Source organism: Cupressus sempervirens, chromosome 11 (assembly GCF_028749045.1).
Source record: "Cupressus sempervirens isolate cs-2001-9-10 chromosome 11, ASM2874904v1, whole genome shotgun sequence".
NCBI lineage: Eukaryota > Viridiplantae > Streptophyta > Pinopsida > Cupressales > Cupressaceae > Cupressus > Cupressus sempervirens.
In genome coordinates this window covers 212,174,148-212,197,627 of record NC_143128.1, presented here as the reverse complement: position 1 = coordinate 212,197,627, position 23,480 = coordinate 212,174,148, and the positions used below count along the sequence as shown (strand labels likewise).

General features: G+C 35.4%; 3 protein-coding genes across 5 annotated transcripts in view; all 3 read left to right on the top strand.

Annotated features, from left to right (window-relative positions):
• Positions 1 to 22,789, top strand: part of LOC149528917 (phosphoglucosamine mutase family protein) — a 138,227-nt gene extending 115,438 nt beyond the window's left edge. For all 3 annotated transcript variants that reach the window (XM_089811360.1, XM_089811359.1, XM_089811361.1), the window contains 5 exons: positions 21,356 to 21,451; positions 21,610 to 21,764; positions 21,987 to 22,083; positions 22,293 to 22,370; positions 22,462 to 22,789. In XM_089811360.1, the coding sequence (XP_089667486.1) occupies positions 21,356 to 21,451; positions 21,610 to 21,764; positions 21,987 to 22,083; positions 22,293 to 22,370; positions 22,462 to 22,593 (558 nt within the window). In that variant the 3' untranslated portion in view covers positions 22,594 to 22,789. The remainder of the gene's footprint in view (positions 1 to 21,355; positions 21,452 to 21,609; positions 21,765 to 21,986; positions 22,084 to 22,292; positions 22,371 to 22,461) is intronic.
• On the top strand, positions 9,038 to 11,319 carry LOC149528919 (uncharacterized). The gene is made up of 6 exons (XM_089811134.1): positions 9,038 to 9,050; positions 9,101 to 9,677; positions 9,816 to 10,048; positions 10,176 to 10,328; positions 10,467 to 10,862; positions 11,015 to 11,319. The coding sequence occupies exons 1-3, from the start codon at positions 9,038 to 9,040 to the stop codon at positions 9,889 to 9,891; spliced, it is 666 nt and encodes a 221-aa protein (XP_089667260.1). The 3' UTR covers positions 9,892 to 10,048; positions 10,176 to 10,328; positions 10,467 to 10,862; positions 11,015 to 11,319.
• On the top strand, positions 11,303 to 12,317 carry LOC149528918 (uncharacterized). The gene is made up of 2 exons (XM_089811362.1): positions 11,303 to 11,436; positions 11,555 to 12,317. Exon 2 carries the CDS (start codon positions 11,662 to 11,664, stop codon positions 12,229 to 12,231), a length of 570 nt encoding a protein of 189 aa, XP_089667488.1. The 5' UTR covers positions 11,303 to 11,436; positions 11,555 to 11,661; the 3' UTR covers positions 12,232 to 12,317.
• Positions 22,790 to 23,480: the final 691 nt, after the last annotated feature.

Below are 23,480 nucleotides of genomic sequence, written 5' to 3'. Positions count from 1 at the left end.
TTTTTCTTGAGAAATGATTAATGAAGAAGTCTCTCAAAATCTTGGAGAAAATCTGAAACAAATCTAAATGATTTCAGATTTAGCAAAAGATTTCCAAAAAGAGGTTATATAACCAAAAGATTTGAAAAGTTCTTCCCTAAATCAATGCATTTTTTTGAGTCAATAGAGGATTTTTGACAAGTGTTCTCGATGAAGAACAAGAATGAATGAAAAGAGAAATCAAAAGAATCTTTCGAACCTGCAAATGTTTGAGTTTGCTTGAAGATGAAAAGACTAAAAAACGAAACCCAACTTGGAAGAATTCTTGATTTGAATGAAGAGAATAAGCTGGAAATCCCTTTTTTGTGCCCTATATGGGTTTCTAACTTCACGTTGTGTGTAAAAACTTGTATTTGCAACACCAAAATCTGTTTTTCCAAAAACGTATCCTAAACGGGCTTTCAAAATTCAAACGCAGCTCTTAGAATGCTGGAAAATGCACTTAGCAAGGCATGTTTTGGCTCAAATTGTCCTCTTAAAGAAAAAAAAACATATAGAGGAAATAATAACACACTCTTAAAGTGTTTTCACACATTCATTTCCTCTAAAAATCATGACCCAAGTGCTAGAAGAAAACCACAAGCATAAATACTCTTGAATGACGCAATTTTTATTTCCAAACGCATGTGCAATTGGGATAAAAATTGCCACTTACGCTTTATAGGCTTGGAAATAATAATGATGAACTTTTAGAAACACTTTACATATGTATTTTTACATGTAATTTATACTAAGTACATATGTAAAGTGATTCAAAATCACTACTTTAGACTTAGAATCACTTAAGACAGAGTTTCCATATGCATTTGCATTTGTTTCATTTAAAAGATATGTAATGGAGTGTAGGAATGCAAAATACATATGCTAGTATATGAAAGAGTTCATATTATGTGCAATCATGCTTAAAAGGCTATTAAAAATAATGATAGGCAATTTAAACCCTTTTGCATGTGTTTATAACTTTGATTTTAATACATTTATTTTCTTTTTAAAGCCCCCCTTCATGTCTTGGGTTCAAAATATTGACAATGGAGATCAAAAGATGACTTGCATATGTGATGACATGCAATACTAGATAAAAAATCCACTGTATTTTACAAAAAGCCTCTCAAATCTCATCGAAATGATGTGAATTTTTTTAATGGTGTTTTTTATCGGCACTGGAGTCATGCCCTACTGTTCTCTTTGGGTTCTTGCAGAGTTGGCTCTCACAGTCTTCAGGTCCAAACTGATCACCATATGGATAGGGATGATCAGATTTGTCGATTGTGTACTTTGACAGAGGTTGAGACTGAGATTCACTTTCTATTTTGTTGTCCTATCTACAATGAGATCAGAGGGAGATTTCACTGCCTATTCAAAGATTGTTCTTCTCTTTTAGCTTTCTTTAGCTATATTGACCAGTGGTGTCTTGCACTTTATCTTCAGGAGGCCACCCAGCTTCGTGAGCATACCCTGCAGTCATTCATACCTCAGGGCCATATCTTAACCCAGCTCATCACCGTCTTGTCTTCACCACGGGGATTGAAAAGGCCTAGCAGTATAACTCATTCCAGATTGGCCAGATACTGCACCGGTCTTTCTGGGCAGCGACACTCATATAGCGGCTCTCAGCGACGATCTAAGACTCTGGATTGTCCACGGTTGTATTCCTCTATAGCTGATTTCTTTGTACCAAGGAAGGATCCTTAGTCCTTACCTTGGTTTTCTATCTTGTTTTGTTTTGTTCCTTCTCAGTCACTATTTGGTGCTCCTACTTTGGCCGTCTCTTTTGATTGTATGCTCAGTCCCAAAAACCCTTGTGGTTTTTTGTTGGACATTAGTATTATTATCTTATCTTATCTCATATTTTAAATTTACATGTAACTATAGTTTAAATGAAGAGACATGTAATGGGATTGAGAAAGCCCACCTTTACATTAGACATTCATTAAAAAACTATATCTAAATCTCATCGAAATGATGTGAAATTTCTCAATGGGTTCTAAAATCACTTTACATGTAAATGTCATATTGGTTTCATGTAATTTTCAATAAAAACCCCACTTGGTTAAAGAACAAGGATATGTAGTCAAGCTGAAAAATCCCACCTTTAGCGCATTTAATTCCTTAGTAACTTCAGCTAGACAACTCTATTTTAGGCCTAAGATAACTCAAAATGAGCAGAATTGAAAGTACCATAAAACCTAAAACAAAAAGAAAACCAAAAACCAAACATGACCACGACCAAGAAAACGCCTTAGAGAATTTATCCTAAAAAAAACCGTAGTGTTGCTCCATATTTGCAAATACAAAATTGAGGACAACATTAACATATTGGATTCTAGATACAAAGAAGGCACCTTTAACTAGACTATGCTACTATGTTGATACTAAAGCAAGTCAATTCTCCCACCAAAGAAAGTGGTTTGTAAATACAACATAAATTTACACATTGTTGTCCCCAATTTTGACATCACAAAATTGGGGCAACTCAACACAATTTTCTCATGAATGAGTAGGTGCTCCCTCTAAGTTATAGTGCTCTAAATAGGTGTTATAAAAGCAATTTGTCATCATTGAATTGTGTCGAATTTTGCGCTTTTTCGTGCACCTTTCTTGAAGGTTTTTGACAAGCATTTTATTATCTTTCATGTTATGATGGGTTTTTCTTCTCGGATTAGATGGACTTGTTTTATGGCAATCTTCGTGTTGTTTCTTCATTTTACTTGTTTGTTTGCTTTGTTTTTTGTTTTTTGTCCTAGGATCGTAGCATTTTCAATACGGCTTGTTTCAAACTATCTTAGGCCTCAAATGAAGTTGTCTATCAAACGTTATTAAGGAATTGTCTAGAGGTGGGGTTTTTTGGCCTGATTGTATATCATTGCTCTTTAATTAAGATCTCTCATTAAGAGGATTTTTATTGGTAATTGCATCGCATAAAAAGTGCCATTTACATGTAAGATGGTTTTATAACTCCATTTTTAAATTTCACAATTAAATATGTGGGATTTAAATAGGTTTTTAATGTAAAGGTGGACCTTTTAAGTTCCATTACATATCTCTGCATTAAAATTATAATTACATGTAAACTTAAAACATGAGAGACTTATATGCAATAAAGTGGAGTTTTTTTAATTAATATTGTGTAATGACATGTTTTATTTTTAGAGATGCAAGTTAGTCATAAAGCACCACCATTGATGTTTTAAACTCATAAGCCATAAAGGGTGATTTTAAATGCATCCACATGCATTTAGAATTAAGTTACAAACACATACAAAAGGATCAGCCCGTCCAACTCCTATAGTGGCGATTTTTAACTTAAATGCATATGCAAAAGCATGATTAAAATGCATCGGTATGTAAATTGGTTATAAAAATGCATTTTAAGTCAATATAAGACCAATGTGGCGATTTTTAGTCAGATTACATATGTATCTTATCTAGAGCCCGTTATTGAAATAGGGCATGTATATGCTTTTTAAAACCACATTTCAAACCAATGTAGGCTTGTGTTTTGACATTAAAAATCAGAAGCGGTAATTTTTAGTCAATATTCATGTGTGTTGAGGTTCCTAAAGTGTGTCATTAAGAGTCTATAGGCTCTATCTTGAATACCAACTTTGATGCCGACAATTTTCCTCCAAATTACACATGCAAGTGCCTTCTAAAATGCGCGATTATGTCTTCATGGTTATCTTATATATGTCTCCTATAGTTTAGTTTCATCTTGCACACCTGATACTTAGCTTTTTGCGGCAGGCGGATCATATGTCGTCGTTGATAATGTTGTGAGTTCGTCTTGCATTCACATCCAGGATGCAGGGACAATGTTAGACAGGTATGTGGAGTTGGTGTTAGTCATATTACTCAGGTGAGGAGTTTGCTTGAGTTACCAACTGATTCTAGTTTACGGATATGGACTTGAGATTGTTATATTGGCGTTTGGAATTCAGTTGATTGGAGATCTTTATCACTTTTTGGTAGTAGTGACTGTTTGGGTGCTATCATGGATTTGATTAGCAGATTGCATAGTGTTGTTTTTTCTTGTGCCAGCAGCTTGTCAGATGTTGGTATTAGTTTTTATACACCAGTGTTGGGATTTGTTCATATATCCAGTCGACCATTCTTGCTAGAATGTGTTGATGATCTTTCATATTTGGCAGTATGTACAGATGAGTCCCAGGATCATACTGGCATTGATGACATCCAGGAGGATGCAGTGGGCAGCTTTGAGGACTTAGTTTCCTTGGCAATTTCTTTTGGTACAGAGGAGTTGGACAACGGTGCTACAGTTTTTGATACTCTGTATGTTGATATGAGCTTTGGGGTTGATTTGCAAGATATGGATGGTAATACTCTAGAGACCAGTAACTTTGAGGATACTCCTTTGGACAGTGCGTCAGAGGAGGATTGTAGGAGACAGTCTAGCTAACGTCATCATGTGTCTAGTCAGTTGAGAGTTAGTGAGCGAGACATTGTTATCATTTGCCAGCATTTCGATGCTGTTCGTTAGTTGTTAGCAGTTTATGGATGGGGTTCTACTAGTGATGAGCAGGGAGGTAGTTATCTTTCCTTGACAGAGATCCACTCTTTATGGGAGGCTATCCGAATTCTGAGACAAAATTATATGCAGTTGGTAGCCGACAAAGATTATCTTATGGAGTGGGGCAGTACAACATATGATGCATTGTTGATTCAGGAAGATGAGGTGAGTGAGCTTACTCAGCAGCTCGTGGTGACTTCTGAGATTCTTGAGAGTACACAGTTGGCTCTCAAGGAGTCACAATTTCATTTGGCTAAGGTGACCATGGAGTTAGAGTGATGGTAGTCTTTACTGGATTTCGTACAATCACAAGTTGTGATGTTTGGCGATTCGAGGATGTCCATGGTCGAGATTGTCAGAGATAGTGGAGATGGGGATGCATCCATCCTTAATACTAGCATTGGCATATCGAGTTCTCTTCCATAGGGTTCAGGTTCAATTGAATTGGGTGTTGCAGCGGATTGTTGTGGTATGCCCGACATGGTAGTGGTCTCTACTATTGATGGCATGGAGATTGGTGATATTGTATCAGAGATCACGTGTGATGTTGGTGAGCCGACAGTTGGCATGGTTCTTGCTAGTGATACTACTCCTTTGGTGGTGTCTTTGGAGGTGGTAGTTAGTTCAAGCTTGGTTAGTGATTGGTTGCAATTAGTTTCATCTAGATTGCAGTCTGAGCCACTGACTGGGATTGGCGCATTCTGTCGGCATTACACTGTGAGGTATGCTCATCAATTTACCTTTGATGACCATGTTGATGAGATGATGATATAGAGATGTACTTTGGTTCCTAGTGCTTATCATTAGTTATGGGATGGTTTGACGCCACGTGATGAGAGTTGTGATGGGCATGACATAGCAATAGGTTTTGCGGTTGACAGCTTGATAGTACATGACTTAGAGTAGGAGTTTGGGAGTGATGCTTCAGCGGTTGTTATTGATTCTACTCCTTTCGCTATGTCATCTTCGGACTTAGCTGGTGATCAGTTGCAGTGGGTTGCATCACTTGTGCATGGCGAGCTGTCGCCTAAGGCTGGTTCTTTTAATCAGCATTATATTGTAGGGAATGTTCATCAATTTGCATTTGATCCATGTGTTGAGGAGTTGATGGAAAGCCGACTTGGTTTGGGTTCTATTTCCTACTGTTTATCGTGTGATGTATACTCACCATCAGCGGTGCATGGGAGTTATGGTTATGAGATAGTAGCCGGTGATTTGCAGAGTTGTGTTGATTGGAGTAGGTGTCCAGTATGTGGATTCTCCGTACTTGGTGCAATTTCATTCAAGAGTGTTCACCATTGTGACAGAGTTGGATGGTACATCCCACATAGGTCAGTGGGATGCGTTGATGGTATTTACTATGTTGGCAATTTGGGATGTCCACTCTACTTGGGTTCTAATTTTTTGGGAGTTTGTGTCTCGTGGGTTCCTAACTATGGTAGTAGTGGATTTGAAGTTCAGTTGAGCAGTGATTCACGCTTCATTCATGGATTCTTCTTGGTTATATTGCAGAGGATATTACAGGAGCTTGCGTTGATTAACAATAGTATAGTTCATGACTACATTTGGGATCCAAGTGGATTGATTGGTTTATTGTTCAGCCATTGCTTGGGGACAAGCAATTTCAGGAAGGGCGGATTGTCATGTCCCCATTTTGGAGGTAATTTGATTTAATCAATTTAATTAATTAAGTTGTCAAAAATAATGAATATTTTATGAGGATGACTAATTAATTATTTTAATTAAATAAATAAGTGGTATTAAGTTAATTATTTATAAAGTTATCAAATAAATAAATATTAAAAGATAACTTTATATTTAATTAATTTAATAAAGTGACTTGAATTATAAAATATTTTATAAAGTCACTTAATAGATAAAATAAAATAATGTTTTAGAAGTTTCTGGAGAAAGTGGAGAAAAAGAATATATAGGTATGGAGGGCTCATTGTCTATCATCCAAGTTTATTTTCTCTATTGTGTCTACTTGAGCATTTGTGGAGCTTGAAGGCCTACAAGTATTCAGCTTAATCATTGGGAACGATACCTCCCAAGTGATTGCATAACTGAGGGGGTGAAAGATCCTCTGAAGGGTTGCCCTTTGGAAGTGGCACTTAGCCATTTCAAGTTGAACTTAATTTGTATACTCAGATTGACCTGAGGGTTTGAGTTTTTGGTTGCAAGAGGAAAAAAATAGATTCGAAAAAGCAGTCCAAAAAAGCAATCTGAAAAAATAGATCCGAAAAAGCAGTCCGAAAAAACAGATCCAAAAAAGCAAGTGAAAAAACAGATTCGAAAAAGCAAAGCAAAAAAAAGCAGATCCAAAAAAGCAAAGCGAAAAGGCAACATTGGTAAAATTTATTACAGCCATCTACAATTAGGTTCCTCTGGATATTTTATGCATTTTTATCATTTACATGCATATTAGAAGATAAGGTTGCAGGTGAAAGTTTGTATCAGATTTAAGCATTATTCTTGCAGATGTAAGCCAAGAGTCTTGGCCATTTCATACTAGCATTGTAGTTGACATTATATGTGCAATAAAGGAGATAGAAGTTGCTAGGCTGACATAGTTGTAATTGAATATGTATCATTCATGATCAGCTTATTAGTTTGCATGCCAATTGTTTGACAAAATGTCAATTGGCTGTAGGTTATCTTTTTGGCATAAATAATGTTATAATTTTGCATACCAAGTGTTTGTATTAATGCCACTTGGCTATAAGTGCATTAACACCATCATAGGTTGCATCCAAAGTGTTTGTCATAATTACTATTTGTTGTAGCTGCATATTGCAAGTAGTTTTAGTCACATATATGTATTGAATATTGTCAAAATAAGTTGCACATTCATGTTAGGTCATTGTTTAGTCAATTTTTGAGCCCTTTTGCAAAAATTCTCATTGATGCTAATTTAAGAAAAGAGTCATTAAAGAAAACTAAAATACTATATCAGTCATATGACCTATGTATGTGAAGTGTTTGACAAAATTTCTCAGTTTAGCATTAGAGGTTTTTAGTGGCCTATTGGTAGGGGTCATTACAATTCATGAGTTGTCCTCTAAAAGCTCATGAAGTGAAATATAGTCAAATGGATAAACCTGCTTATGTTGTTGTCAAAGTAGTGAAGCATTTTAGGTTCTATATTTTGAATTCTCATATTATTGCTCTAGTTCTGAATATGACTGTCAAGACTATTTTGACTCAGCAGGATTATGGTACTGAAAGAGGAAATTGGATGGCCAAGATTCAAGAGTATGATATGGAGATACGACCTACTAAGTTAGTTTGTGGTAAGGGACTTTGCTAGCTTATGGCTGAAAATGAACCCTTGCAGGTAGAAGATGAGAATGCTTCTCTTCCTACTGTATTGTTTGTTATCACTACAGATGATTGGTTCTCCGATATGGCATACTATTTGAGCTATGATGAATGTCCTCCACATTTAACATACAAAGAACGAAGGACTCTCAAGTTAAAAGCTTTGATTTTTGTTCTTTGTGAAAACTGTCTTTACAAGCGAGCAATGGATGGAACATTCCTAAAATGTGTTGATAAAAGTCAGCAAGTACTACTTTTGGATTCCTTTCATAATTAGGTATGTGTTGGACACTTCTCAACACCTGTCACTGCACATAAGATTTTGAGAGCACAGTATTATTGACTCACGCTTTTTCAAGATGCTTATCAATAGGTAAAGAAATGTGAATTATGCCAACAATTTGTTGGTAAGGAGAAACTTGTTGCTCTTCCATTGAAACCAGTTGTGATTGATGAGCGCTTTCAACAATGAGGAATTGATTTTATTGGTACTATTCATCCCAGGGTAACGTGACTCGCGGCAAGTCACGCGAGTCAGCGAGCCGCGTTGACCTCGCCGAGTCATAATGACTCGTGACCCGCGAGCGGTGAGTCACGAGGAGTGACTCGCGCGACTTGCGTGACTCGCGAGTCACCGAGTGACTCGCGTGACCTGGCCTCCTTGACTCGGCCGCGACAGGCTTGAAACCGGGCCATTAAAATATAAATTTTTACAAGTTTTTTTAATGTTTTTTTTACATTTCTCACTCATATAACCCTAAAAGGGCTCGCATAACAGTCTATAGTGAAAAGAAGAAAGAGAGAGAGAGGTAGAAGAGAAATAGAGTTTTCTTGTTTTGCAACCAGCTGAAAGGAGGAAGAGAAAAGCTTGCATTTGTGACATTAGAGCTTGCATTTAGATCATTAAGGAGTTTATAGGAGCTCTTCTCAACACTTCCCAAAGCATTTGAAAGAGGTAAGACTTGATTGTTTAGGTTTTGATGATTTTTTTTGTCTATGCTTATGGGTTTTTTGCATGAATTTTTTTTGTTTGTTTATGAGTTTTTTTTTAAACTTTAGATCTTCATAAAATGCAATGCTGAAATGGTAATATTTGGTCTAAAATGTCTTATTGCAGCAACCTTTACATTTTTCCTTAATTAAGTCATAATGGCTTCCAGAGGTAAAAAACCCAAGCTCTCTAAAGGCAACAAAAAAGATGAGTGTTGGAAGTTCACCATAGATTTCCGGGTAGAAAGAGAACTCAAACAAAATGCCTATTTTGCAAAACCATTAATAGTGGGGGGATAAATAGATTAAAATACCATATTGTTGGCTTACGTGGTCATGATATTGAGCCTTGTGGAGCTGCAACTGTTGAGGTTCAACGTTTTTGTTATGTAGCCTTGGAAAAATATGAACAAGAAAAAGAATTAAAAAAAAAACAATTAGAAGAGTTGGCTCAGATTGGTTCTAGTTCCCTTCCACGCTCATCTGCAAATGTTTTTGAGTCAGTAGGCTGTGTTGGAGAAAGCTCTTCCCGTCCCCCCTATCGTCCTAGTGCTTCTTCTACATCTATTCCTTGCACTTCTAATGATGCTACTGCTGCTGCCCCTTCTAGTCGTGCTGCTCTTTTTCGTCCTAGAGTTAGAAAATCTAGTAAGTTGGACAACTTTTTTGTACCGCGTAACACTCTTGGTGTACAACCCTCACTTGAGAGCATGGGCTGGAATAGGGAGATACATGAAGCTGGAGTAAGAGCAACTTGCAAGTTTTGGTTTTTCTGCAACATTCCATTTATAGCAGTCAGGTACTTCAAGTTTTCAACTTCATTTATATTTGATTGTTTTACGTTTTAAGTTTTAAAATTTATATTCAATTTTATGCTTTTAACTTGATGTTGAAAATTTGAAATATGCTAATTAAAATGTTTTTATAAATGTAATAGGACTCCTTATTGGCAGGGGATGATTTATGTAGTTTCCATCTGTGGTGCGGGGTTCAAAGCCCCCACTGAAGATTAGTTGAGTGGCCCCCTCTTGCTAGATATGGTTGAGGAGATGAAACTTGAGTTGGAGGACCACAAAAAGATTTGGAGCCAAAAGGGGTGTACCATCATGATAGATGGATGGACAGATAGGAGGTCCAAAACCCTCCTAAATTTTCTTGTTTCTAGCAGAGGTAATTCATCATGCTCTACTTCTTGAAGTCTAAAATTTAATGTATACTATTATTGAATAACGAAAATTTTGTTTTATTGAGTATTGATTCTTGAATGATAATTATTTTGTTTAATTTTCACTTTCAGGATCCACCATGTTTTTGAGGTCCATAGATGCTTCCTCATGTGTGAAAAATGCAAAATTCTTATGTGAGACTATTGAGGAGGTCATAAGGGAGGTGGGGGAAGACAATGTTGTCCAAGTGGTGACAGATAATGCAGCTAATTATGTTGCTGCAGGTAAAATTTTAACTTCTAACTTTCTAAATTCTACTTCTAAAAAATTTGTTTTAGTTTTTCATTAAATTTTGAAAATTAAAATTTTTTTAATACATCAAAAATTTTCATTGTTTACTAACTAATTTAAAATTGCTGTAGGAAAACTATTGATGGAGAGACACCCAAAAATCTTTTGGACTCCATGTGTGGCCCATTGCATCGACCTCATGTTAGAGGATATTGGCAAGCTTGTATGGGTGAAATCATGTGTTACCAAGGCAAAAATCTTTTAAGTTCATCTATAATCATGCCTTGGTCCTCAGCACTATAAGGAAATACACGAAGGGAAAGGAGTTGGCTCGTCCTGGTATCACAAGATTTGCCTTTAACTTTATCACACTAAAATCCTTGCTGAGTTCAAGGTTAGAGTTGCGGTGCATGTTTGTTGGTCCAGAATGGAGTTCCTCCTTTGCGAGCAGCCTTGCAGGGATAGATGCAACAAAATGCATTTATGATGATGATGATTTTTGGGAGCCATGTTCAAAGATTGTGGAGGTAATTTAAAATTTAAAATTTAAATTTTAAAAGCTTGTCTTAAAATTTTATAAATTAATTTGTCTCATACATATTTTTGTTTTATTTTCATTGTGCAACTTTGCAAAGTTTCATCATTCACTAAATTGTTTTTTTGTTTAATTGTTTTGTAGATCACCGAGCCCCTTGTAGTCCTCCTACGAGTTGCTGATGGCGAGAAGCCCTCTATGGGCTACATTTATGAGGGCATGGATAGGGTCAAGGAGACTATTAAGGCCAAATATGGAGACTATTAAGGCCAAATATGTAGGAGTTGAGGAAACCTATGGCCCTATTTGGGACATAATTGATAGGAGATGGAAAAATCAGCTTCATAAGCCCATCCACGCAGCAACCTATTACCTCAATCCGGCATACTGTTTCTGTGATGATTTCAAGGCAGATGAGGAGGTTCTTAGTGGCCTATACACAGTGATATCGAAGATGTCCCCTAATCCCACAGATATATTGCTTGAGATGGATGCCTATAATAATGCATCAGGGCCCATTTTTTCAAGTCAAATTTGCAAAGAAGGTCGTACAAAATTGCAGCCAGGTAAAGATTGCAGCTTAAGCCTTATACAATCTAGTTTCTAAATTTCTAGCTTTAAACTTAAAGTTCAAATTTTGAAATGAGACTAATATTTTTTTGTTTTCTTTTTTTCAAAATTCAGATAGATGGTGGCAAATGTTTGGGCCTTCAACCAAAAACCTTTAGCAAATCGCCATCCGCATTTTGAGCCAGCCAAGTAGCGCTTCTGGATGTGAGCGCAACTGGAGTATGTTCGAGCACATCCACTTGAAGAGGCATAACAGGTTGTCTGTGCAGAAAATGAATAGTCTAGTCTTTGTGCACAACAACCTGTGCATTAGGATCACTACAACCTGTGCATTAGGATCAGGGAGATTTTGGATAGTGACACCTCTCCGATTACTAGAGGAGGTTGATCCAGAGTCTGATTGGATCACTGAGGCTACTGATCCTGTCTTTGATGATGAGGACCTACAGTGGCTTGACCAGGTAGATAGAGAGGGCCAGGCTGAGGCTGTGGCTATGGCAGCAGAGGACCAGAGAGCTCCAGTTGTTCCTAGTGGCACCTTACAGACATTGGCAGAGCCAGAGGTAGAGAGTACAGTTGATCCTAGAGGCACCTCACGAGTTGATGCTATGGCTACTGAGACATCTAGGACCTACCTTAGGCGCCTTACTAAGAGGCATTTTATAGATTATACTGAGCCTGAGCCTGAGGTTGAGGCTAAGGTTGGGGATGAGGATGAGGATGACGATGATGATGATGATGACGATGAGGATGAGCCTGAGGATGAGGATGATGATGAGGACTCCGACTAGGAGCCATAGCTGTAGACTTAGTCTTGTTTTAACTTTTTGTTTAACAATTTAACAGTTAACTTAATATATGATCAGCATTTGGAACATTTGAATTTGATGATGACTATTGAATCTTGATGTGTTGGATTTCATAATGCATAAATGATAATACATATACATTTTGATGGTTTGCATGGATTTATCTTAGTTTGACTTTAATTACTGGTAATATAGTATTTACTTTTAGCAATTTACCTTTGTAAGTTTGTAACTTTGTAGTATTGTACTTATGTAATCGATGTTTGACTTTTAAGTTTTAAGTTTTTAAGTATGTGGCATGTGCATTATGATCAAATTATCTTCTATTTAATGATGTTATTGTGTCTTTACGCTTTATTCAATAATGGGTGCATGGAATGTTCTTTAAATCCTAAAAAATCTCAAAATTTCGAGGTTTTTTCACTTTGCCGAGTCACTACAGAGCCGGGTCACGAGTCAAGTTACCCTTGCCGAGTCTGAGCTGAGTCCGAGTCTCAAGCAAGGGTCATACTCATATTTTAGCAACAAGAGATTATTTTACCAAGTGGTTTGAAGTAATTCCGGTGAAAGGTTCAACATTTGAAATAATTTGTGACTTTTTGAAACAGAAACCATTTCTTGGTTTGGTGCTCTAAATAAGATTGTTGTAGCTAATGCAGCTGCTTTCTCTTCCAGGAAGGTCATTGAATTCTGTTTCAATCATGGGATTACTTTGGCACATGCATCTGATTATTATCCACAAGGTAGTGGTCAAGCAGAATCAAGCAACAGGAATCTGGTGACTATTATTAAGAAATTGGTTGATTCAAATTAGAGAACTTGGCACTAAGGATTGTTTGATGCTTTGTGGGTAGATCGGACTACTCCAAAGCGAGCTATTGGAATGTCACCTTCTCAGTTGCTATACGGGATCAATGCTGAGATTCCCATAACATTAGAGTTCCAACTCTCAAGTTGGTACGAGCCATCTAGGATGACACTTATTTGGATGCACTGGATAAGAGGATTATGTTTCTTCAACAATTGGATGAATGAAGGAAAGAAGTGGTTGACAAGCTTGCTGCTCATCAGCAACAAGTCAAAGTTCTTTTTGACAAAAAGGCCAAGTATCGAGAATTTCAAATTGGTGATCTTGTTCTACGCTAGGACAAAAGCCGAGAATGAAAAGGAATGCATGGCAAGTTTGATTCTCTTTGGCAAGGACCTCTTACAATTCATTAACTTGCGGGTGAAAACAGTTTTTGGCTTGCATATCGTGATGGAACACCAATGCCACTACTCTACAGTGGACAACATCCGAAACATTACTTTCAGTAATTTTCAGATAAGTACCTCTTGTACATAGTTTTTATTTTTTAGTCATAGTTTAGTTTTTGTTTTCTTTTTTCGCTTGACTCTATTGCCCAATGGAGTGGATAAAGGCACTTAGAGAACTAGATTCTATGTTACTCTTTGTTTCCAAGAACAAACGAGTAACATTTTCTAGATAGAGTTAGCTGTTGTCCTACATTTTTCACCACAAAATGTAGGTAACAATACACAACTTTTTCAAACTAGTTTCGCATTTCTCTAAGTTGAATTTTTTATTCAATTGTTTAATGTTGATCGATCAATCAACTCTAATTCACATAGAAAATTCTTTTACGGAAGGCTTTCGTCAAGTTTTTTTTTTTTTTCTTGATTGTCGAGCCTATGCTTGATTTTTGAGGCCTTCATCGTCTTTTTATTTGTTTTTGAGTGTGTGTTTCTTGGTTTTTAGTCCTTTGGTTTTGCTCAAGTCATTGCTTTCGGTTTTCCCTTTGATTTGATCTATTGTAGGGCTTAAACCGAGTTGGCAATCAAAATATATGGCCATTTTAGTGCCCAAAAAGTGGACCTTTTTGATGCAACAACACGAATTAAAATATCATGTTATATTTTTAATTTGACATTCACTTTTTGAAAAATATAACTTAAATTCACTTTATGTTATGTTTTTAAGTTACTTTATCTTGTAAATTTTCACTTAAAAGTAACTATAGTGCACTTTATGTTATATTTTTAAGTTGAGTTTACTTTTTGATATTTCACTTAAGTGACTGTATTGACTATATAGTTCAGTTTAATTTTTGATATTTAAACCAAATGCTCTAGTAAATATTACTTATTAAATGGTATTTATAATTTATGTCCCATTTAAGTAATATTTTATCAAAATTAAATTGACATGTGCTTGTTATTATCACTTAAATATGTAAAATCACTTAAAAATGGACCTTTTTCATGTCAATACATGTAAACGTCACTTAAAAGTGGACCTTTTTCATGCCATTGCATGTAAAATTCAACTTAAAGTGTAAAAGCACTTAAAAGTGGACATTTTTGGTGTTATTGCATGTAAACTCACTTAAAATGTGCAATGACATCTAAAAGATGAGCTACATGTGTTATATGCATATACACCTAAAAGGTGAGCTTTTGCTTTGAGTTGCATATGCATATAACTTAAACATGCATATGCACAAAAGAGGTGAGCTTTTGCTTCAAATAACATTTTAAATATATGCATACACCTCCAAAAGGTGCAGTTTGCATTGAAACACATGCTTTTGCTCTTCCAAAACCCATTTTTGGAAAAACTTTATGTGGTTGCCCTTCAATAACCCATTTTTCACTCAAACACTTGGATTTGATCATGAAATGATCAAAAAATCTTGAGGAGAGGCATTTTTGCATCTTTTGGCATTTCCATGCTATAGATGTTTGTTTTCATGCTAAAAACGTTCTCTTTATGATTATTTACAGTCACATTTTTTTCCAAAAATGTCTATTTTAGAGTGATTTAAATCACGTTTTTGCTTGGAGAAGGGTTGTTTTGGCATATACATTCATTTGTATTACACCAAGGGTCACATTTTTGCATTTGGAAGTGAAAAACTTGCATGTAATGCACTTAGAGATTCCCGTTTTTCCCAAAAACGTCCCAAGAGCTTGTATTGAACAAAAACGTCCCAAGAGCTTGTATTGAACAAAAACGTTGAAGTTGGGAGCATTCTTAGGGCACGTTTTTGGCATTATGCATAAAAAATGCCTCATTTGCTGCCCACTATGGATTTCTCTTGCAAAGTTTGAAAAGGTCTTACTTTGTTGGAGAATTTTTCAATATTGGAGCTTTTGCCTCCTCCATTTTTGGCACATAATCATCATGTAAGTGGCAATTTCCTTCTTGCTAATAAATTTGTACTGATCTTGCTGATTTTGTGCATGTTTTAGCTTAATCTTTTACACTTGTTGATTTTGTTGCCATGAAAAGTGCATTTTTCGTTTAAAAATGATGAAATGGTTCATTTTCATGTTTTTGGTTTTTTCTCAAACTCCAAATTTGAAATTGCATATTGAAGTGCTTTGCTTGATAACATGTTTGAGTCATTTGCCAAAGGTACGTTTTTTCTTTTGAAGTTTTGTTTTTGTGTGTTTTCTTTTCAGTTTTTCTCCATTTTGGAAAAGTTGCAAGTTCTTTCCCAAGAACTTGGTTATGTATCACTTCACTTCATTTTACATTTCATGCAAGAGCATCATCACATTCCATTTCCATCTTTCCATGCCACAACATTTCTCATCTCATTCATCAAATGCAATTACATGTATTTCATCTCATTCGTCATCCGCACATACATGTAATCTCATTTTTCATTTCCATTTTCACTCATCTCACTTTTCGCATCCACTCACACGGCGTGATTACATGAAAAGTCTTTTGTGTAATTGCATCTCTAAAACCCGTTTTTGACTTGAAGTCATTTTTTAAAAGATCAAAAATGTTATGTGGATGTTTTCCCATGTACTTTGACTTCACCATTCCACAAAGACGACTATAAAGTTCATTTCACCTCTAGTTTCATTGCATTTCCATCTTTCCATATGCACTTATACCTCCATGAGCAAGTACATGTTTTTCCACTTCTCGTATCATTACACACTTTGCATTTCGTCCATTGTCTGCACTTACATGTAGGCTCATTCTCCACCCACATTCACATCTCATCTCACTTTTTTTTTCTCATTACATGTGATCCATTTTCCATGCAATAACCTCTTGAAAACCTAAGTCACTTTTTGAAAATCAGCAATCTTCATACGCACGCATTCCCATGCATTCCACCTTCACACATATCTATCTCCTTCTATTTTCACTTCTATAAAATTTCACTTCATTTTCCATTTCCATTCACTGCATATGTATGATGTCTCTTTTAGAGATCATTTTATTGGGTCTACAAAGTATCTAATCTATACTCGAACCTTTGTTGCTGATCAAGAATCAACCTTTATGGCAATTTCCTCTAATGATGTATTTATGTTTTGGGATTTTTGTGTTGCAACACAAGCGCAAGAGATGCCCTCACCATCTAAATCTAAGGGCAAAATGAAATACTAGTTTGATAAAGAGTTGGCTCATGCAACTCCATCTCATGTCACATCCATTCTTGACGTGTTAGACACAAAAATCGGTCCCGTGGACATGATTGATTTTCTACAAAGAATAGAAACCCCTGTTGGTCATGAAATGAAACGTATCAAGAGAAGTCATATTTAATTGGTCTCTAACTTTCCCATGGCTACCATGGAACCCAAGTTTGTTCTCGGATGTCCAAAACGTTTTAACCCAAAGTCAAAGACGATCAAGGATGCTAATGGCGGGGTTATTATTAGTCTTGATTTAGAAGTTATCAAGCAATACTCATAGTACTTAGTGAATATCTTGCATCTTGACATTTTGGAGGCCATTACTCAGAGAGTATTTGGTGAATATCATATGTTGATATTTTGGAGGCTAATACTCATGATATCAAATGTAATATCAAGTCTTATTGAGTACATGGTGAATAGCATATGTTGATATTCTGCAAGCCATTACTCAAAGTATTTGGTGAATATCACATGTTGATATTCTGGAGGCCAATACTCATGTGATTTCAAAATGGTGAATATCATGGGTTGATATTTAGTAGACCATTACTCTGAGTATTTGATGAATATTATATGTTAATATTCTAGAGGCCAATACTCATGATATCAAATGTGATATCAAAATGGTGGATATCTTCTAATCAAAGATATCCTTAAAATTTGTCATTCTTAATGTTACCAATGGTGTAATATCTGCCTTGTGTTTATTCTCCCTAGCTAAGAGGGAGTGTTGATGTTTGGTAGCTTCAGTCGGATAAACCTTTGTGTGTGTCTGTGTGTTCATCTGACATCATATATGAGATAGTTATTGTAATTTGAGAGGAATTTATATATATACCACTATGATTAAATATGTTATTATAGTGATTATCTAATTAATAAATAGACACGTCCCATGATGGGACATGTCTCTTCAAGACTTATTCTCAATATAAATAAGAGATTGTTGTCATTTAGAAAACACATACCAAAAACATGGAAGTACTATTACATTTGCAGTGATCCATAAAAACCAACAACTTTAATTGCATTCCAAAGATATTCCAATGTTTGATCATTTTCGGCATTTAACTCTTCAGCTGTAGGCTTCTTTCTAATTTGTTTTCTTGGCTGGACTTCTTTCTCACTCAAAACTGAATTTTTTTGAGAACAAAAACATTGTGGGGAAGCAAGAACTTTATCGTCATCAATTCTCAGTGCTTGTTTAAGTTTTAATACTCTATTCGTATGAGCTTGTAGCTGATTCATCTCTTTTTCCAACTACTTCAACTTGTGAAATCTTGCACAAAGGTTTCTCCCTAGTAGAGCAGATTTGTGGTCATCTTCAATGCTCAGATAGGTTTTGACCATGATAAATGATTTTCTTACAATCATCCTAGATGTCATGCAACACTTTGTCATCCATTTGGAGAATCTTCAAGATGGTGGGATTTGGCCTTTTACCCATTCTTGCAACCTTTGTGACTTGTATAGTGGTTTAATAGAGTTGCCAATCTCTTGCTTATAGAGATAAATAAAAATCTAGAGAACAAAAAGAGCACTGATCTTTGTTTCCAGTTTCAGAGTAGAAATGCCAAAAATCTGTTAGTAAACAGATTTTTCCTTTGAAAAGAGATACAAAGAAAGATTCAAAATGCTCGAATAGAATAACAAATGCCACTAATAGTTGGATGGGTTTTCATTAGATTGATAACCCTCCTCTAAATTAAAAGGTACAACTCCCTCTTAAGATTTACAATGAATTAATTATTGAGTATATCATTAACTAGAAGACACAAAGGCAGAAACACTTACCCATTGACATGGAATGAATGTGACTACAGATTTAAATAATTGAGAAAAGTATAACTAGACAACCTAAAAACTATCTATTATTTCTTTCCATTATAGAGAAACAAAACGGAAACTTTAAATATTTGCTTGAATATATATTAATACATACAAAACCACATGATTTTGCAATATTTCATATACTTGAGAAGAAAAAGCAGGACAACAAAAGGAGTGCGATTGGAATGACCATAAGATTATTTTCAATCAGAAAATTAAATCTCACACCACAAGATCTAAAGATATATTTATCTTTATTCTAGATACATAATAAGAATAACCATAAGATCATGTTATCCTTGCTCTCAAAACAACTTATACTGAAATCAAAAGATATTATTTTCCCTCGTCTCTGTTATAGTCACAGCCCAGAAAAATGTATTCTCTTCTTCCTGTAACCACATGACTGCTGGGAAAGAAGAACGCCCAATTTGATAATGTGTTGTATATTTATTCTTGGCCATCCCTATAGTATTTTAGTTGCATAATTGATTCTTTCGGTGACTTCTCCATGTAAGAATTTGGTATAGCTCTGATACCATGTAAGAATTTTCCTAAGGCAATAATTCAATGCCAAGATCAAGAAGCTCAGTAGATAGCACAAGAGAGACAAATGATGATCAAATGAGAATGGATATCAGATAATTGGATAAATACATTATAGAAGTGCCTTGTATATAAAGGCAACCGATATGACTAGGAGTCAGCAAAGAGATAAGCATAACAGCTAAGCACATGTCCACCAAGAGTGGATTGTCCTCCATTGTGCAACAATGAGAGGATAAGAATGCAAAGGTCTATCTCATAAAAAGATGTAGTAGACAACATGTGCTCAATTGGAGTGCAAACTACTATGTTGTCTACATGATAACTCATATGAATATGCAAACTCCTAGGTGTCTACTTGACAACAAATATGAATGTGCATTATCCTAAGTAAACTTAAGTAAAGTGTAAATAGTAAATAATTATTTACACCAACACTCCCTTTCATATTTCCCTTTCTATTACAATCTTGTTTTTAAACATTTAATACAGAACCTTTGAAAATACAATAGTACAATAAAATGTCAATGAGTAGGGATAATAAAATTTAAGACATGAATTTTCTAGTTGTAGTTCACGGTCATTTTTGATATACCTATACTCAGGTGGTTGTAACTTTTTACTACGATCATATTTTGAAAATTCCAATGTTGATAATTTAGGAATTTTGATTTTAGACAACATATCCAAAAATTAGAAGGATCCAATGGTTGAGAAAAAAGTTATGCCCCCCTCATTGAGACCCATTTTTCAATTTTTAGAAAAAATTGGACCTTGAAACCTGTTCCTGCACATTCTGAACCTTCGAACTTGAACCTACAAATGTGAGAAAGACCCAACAGTTGAGAAAAAAGTTATGCCCCCAGCATTGAGAGCCAGTTTTTAGTTCTTAGTAAAAATTAAACCTTGAAACCTGATCTTGCACATTCCGAACTTTCAAACTTGAACCTACAAACCTGAGAAAGATCCAACAATTGAGAAAAAAGTTATGCCCCCTGCATTGAGACCCATTTTTCAGTTTTTAGAAAAAATTGACCCTGCAAACCTGATCCTACACATTTTGAATCTTCAAACTTGAACTTGCTAACCTGAACTATTTAACCATGAGGATTCTGAACTGCATTCATGGTTTGGGGATCTTGAGTCACGTTAGGATTTTGAATCTGAACTTGGATCTGCACTTTCAAACTAGTGAACTTGAACTTCGAACTTGAACCTTGAACTTTGAATTTTGAACCTTGCACTTTGAACCATGTGGTTCGAAGTTTAAGTTCAACAAATTTTTACAGTGCTGTCCCTTTACACATAATGCAAGCTTCACAACAACATAATTAAAATAACTAATAAAATATTAGGAAAAATGAGTATATACTTCCCTTGGGATCAATTTTTTAGAACTTTAAAGTTGGGTGCTGAAGGTAAGCCAACAATATGTAATATGAGATTGAGGAAAAACTAAAACCAAATCTTTCATATTCTCTTAAAATGGTTTTATTGCTCAAATATAGAGCACAAATTATGTTGGCTTCATTTCTTATAATCACCCTGAATTTCCTTAGTGCAACTTGATTATTTAGCTAGGAGTTTAGATAGCTCACTTTAAAACTTCTTTTTATTTGAAATAAAGACTACTGTTGCAACTTTGGATGGCCATCATTTGTTGGTTTGTAAAGAGAGATCTTCCATAGGAATAGCCATTCTTGTTTTACTTAAAAGTACTACAGTTTTCCAAAATATCTAGTTTCTACATCAGTTTCATTTGATTGCATTAAGGTCACTATGTGAGATTCTCATCTTCTGCAATATTTTTTGTGGCTAATGTGTGTATCCATCTCAGAATGCATGCTTGCATGTTGTTTCTATGAGCTCTATGTGCTTCATATTTCTTTATTGATAGGTAAAGCTGGTTTCCTTGTCCATGGGGTTACAATTCGGCGTTTTGAGTTGACATACAAAACATGACATAAGTGACCTGACCTCAAGGTGTTGTTCAAGATCTTTTGTTTTGGCTCAAAGGATTCCCATATAAACCGCCCAGATTTCTACAGACTTTGATTTCAGGCTATTGTGAGCAATGCTGCGTGTCTACCTATTGCTACCTGATACATATATTGTGTCACATTTTTCACTGCATGTTTTTCAAGTTCAACTTTTGTTAAATTAACATCATTGTTAATAGAGGTGGTTAATGATGATATCCTTGGCTGGATTCTAAAGAGTTAATCTCTAAAGCTTTTTTGTTGAAATGCAAGTAGAATTAGAGATTTGTCTGTGCATGCAGAACTCAATTGGAGAAGAATCACATCTAGCAATAGAGACCAGTGGTCATGGTGCCCTGAAGGAAAATCATTGGCTTGATGATGGAGCATACCTCATGGTAAGATTCAATCAGTCTGAGAGTTTGAAGTGTGAATGTTTTCCATTTGCCAAACTTATCACCAAATTCCACTTCAGGCTCTAATGAAGTTTCTTATTAAAAAAATTGAACTTACTGTATTTAGGTGGCATGCCAAAAAATTGTGAATGTGCCTGCAGGTTAAGCTTCTTAATAAGCTTGCATCATCCAAAGCTGCGGGAGATGGTCTTGGCAGCTCTATTCTTACCAAAATGATAGAAGGATTGGATGAGGCAGAAGTGGCAGTCGAGTTGAGACTTAAAATTGATCAAAACCATAAAGATGTTTTTGGAGGGTAATACTGTCTATCAGAAGATTAATTTTATTTGTTTTAGAACTCTTTAAATATGTATGTATATGAAGAGCATATGCTAACATTACATGTAGAACCATGTTCGATGAAAATTTTATTTTATATCTTCATAGCATTATTGTTTTTAGAGGAAATTGGGCATATTTATTTCTGGCTTTGAAAGTGGACATTCTTGTTTGACTGATTTCACATCATTTTTTTCAGATCATTCCGTGATTATGGAGAGGCCGTGCTTAAACATTTGGAAAATATGTCAGATGCAAATCCCCATTTGCAGAAAGCACCGATTAATTATGAAGGGGTATTTTTTTTTCCATGATTGTGCAGTTGAACTGAATATTTTTATATTTTTCTACATAATCATCAGGAAAGTCAGTTTTAGGGATGGAAACTGTGTTATCATATTTCATTCCATTCAATTGCTACAAGAAAAAAATGTGCTATTGACGAAGATACTCTTGTTTTTATTAATCTGTCATTAGAAATGACTTCTGGTTCTCGTGGGAGCAGGTTAGGGTATCAGGTTATGGAGGATGGTTCCTTTTGAGACTTTCTCTTCATGATCCCGTTCTTCCTCTAAACATTGAGGTAGTTATAAGTAGATTAACATGGAAATATATACTTAGGTGAGATTTCATATTCTTTTATATGAAGCACTAACAGTTGAAAACTTTGACAGGCACCAACTCAAGAGGATGCATTGAAGCTTGGACTGATTGTTATGTCTGCTGCAGTAGAATTCAGTGCATTGGATATCTCTGCATTGCAGAAGTTTATTCATAGTGTCGAGACAAGGGAAGACAAAAAATGATCTGCTAGAACATTCCTCGAATTGGTAAATGAAATTGAACACAATTATTTTCAACAACTTTTCTTTCATGAAGGTGTATATCAAGAAAATGATGTAGAATCTATTTAACGGGTTACTTTAGTAGTGTAAATGATCATAAGTTGTAAAAATGTACACATCTTACTGAAATCTACATGGCTTGATATTTTATTAAGAAGTCAGCCCGTATGTGTTCATATTACAGTTATTGGGTTTTGTTTCTAGTGATGAACTTTTTTTCTGAAAGTTGACCTAGTGGAAATGAAGTTTTTCATTTCTACTTTTCTCATTTGAAATTTTTACTCTTGGATGCTACACGCCCTAAATTGTTTGATTCAACTTATTGCGAACTTTACTTCTGGGTTTATTATCCTCTCTTATATTTTACACCACCAATCATTTAAGCTAGGTGCCATCTATCATTCAGTTGTATATAGATTTCTAGATTGCATTCTACATGTTTCATGATGAGGATAAATAATACAGGTTCATAGCTAGAGTGGATGGCTTGAGAGCTTTGCATTCCCCCCTTTGTCATTGATCTAAGTATGCACTCCATGCAATCTCACTAAGAATTTCATGGTGCAACATGCTTTTAGTGTGAGCATGGGAGGTTAGTTACCTGATGAAGTAGCATAAGAAAATAAATGACATCATGGAGTAGCTGAATTTTCACAGGCACAGTCCCCGGTAATTGTGGTAGATCAATTCAATACATGGGTAGGTTAATTAATGGGTAAAGTTGTGTGAGATAATAAATGACAATATGAGTACCTGAATTTGTACATGCATAATGCCTCATAATTGTGTTGGATAGATTGAGTAAAGATACGATAAGTTATAGTAATTGATTTCTGGATAAACAATGT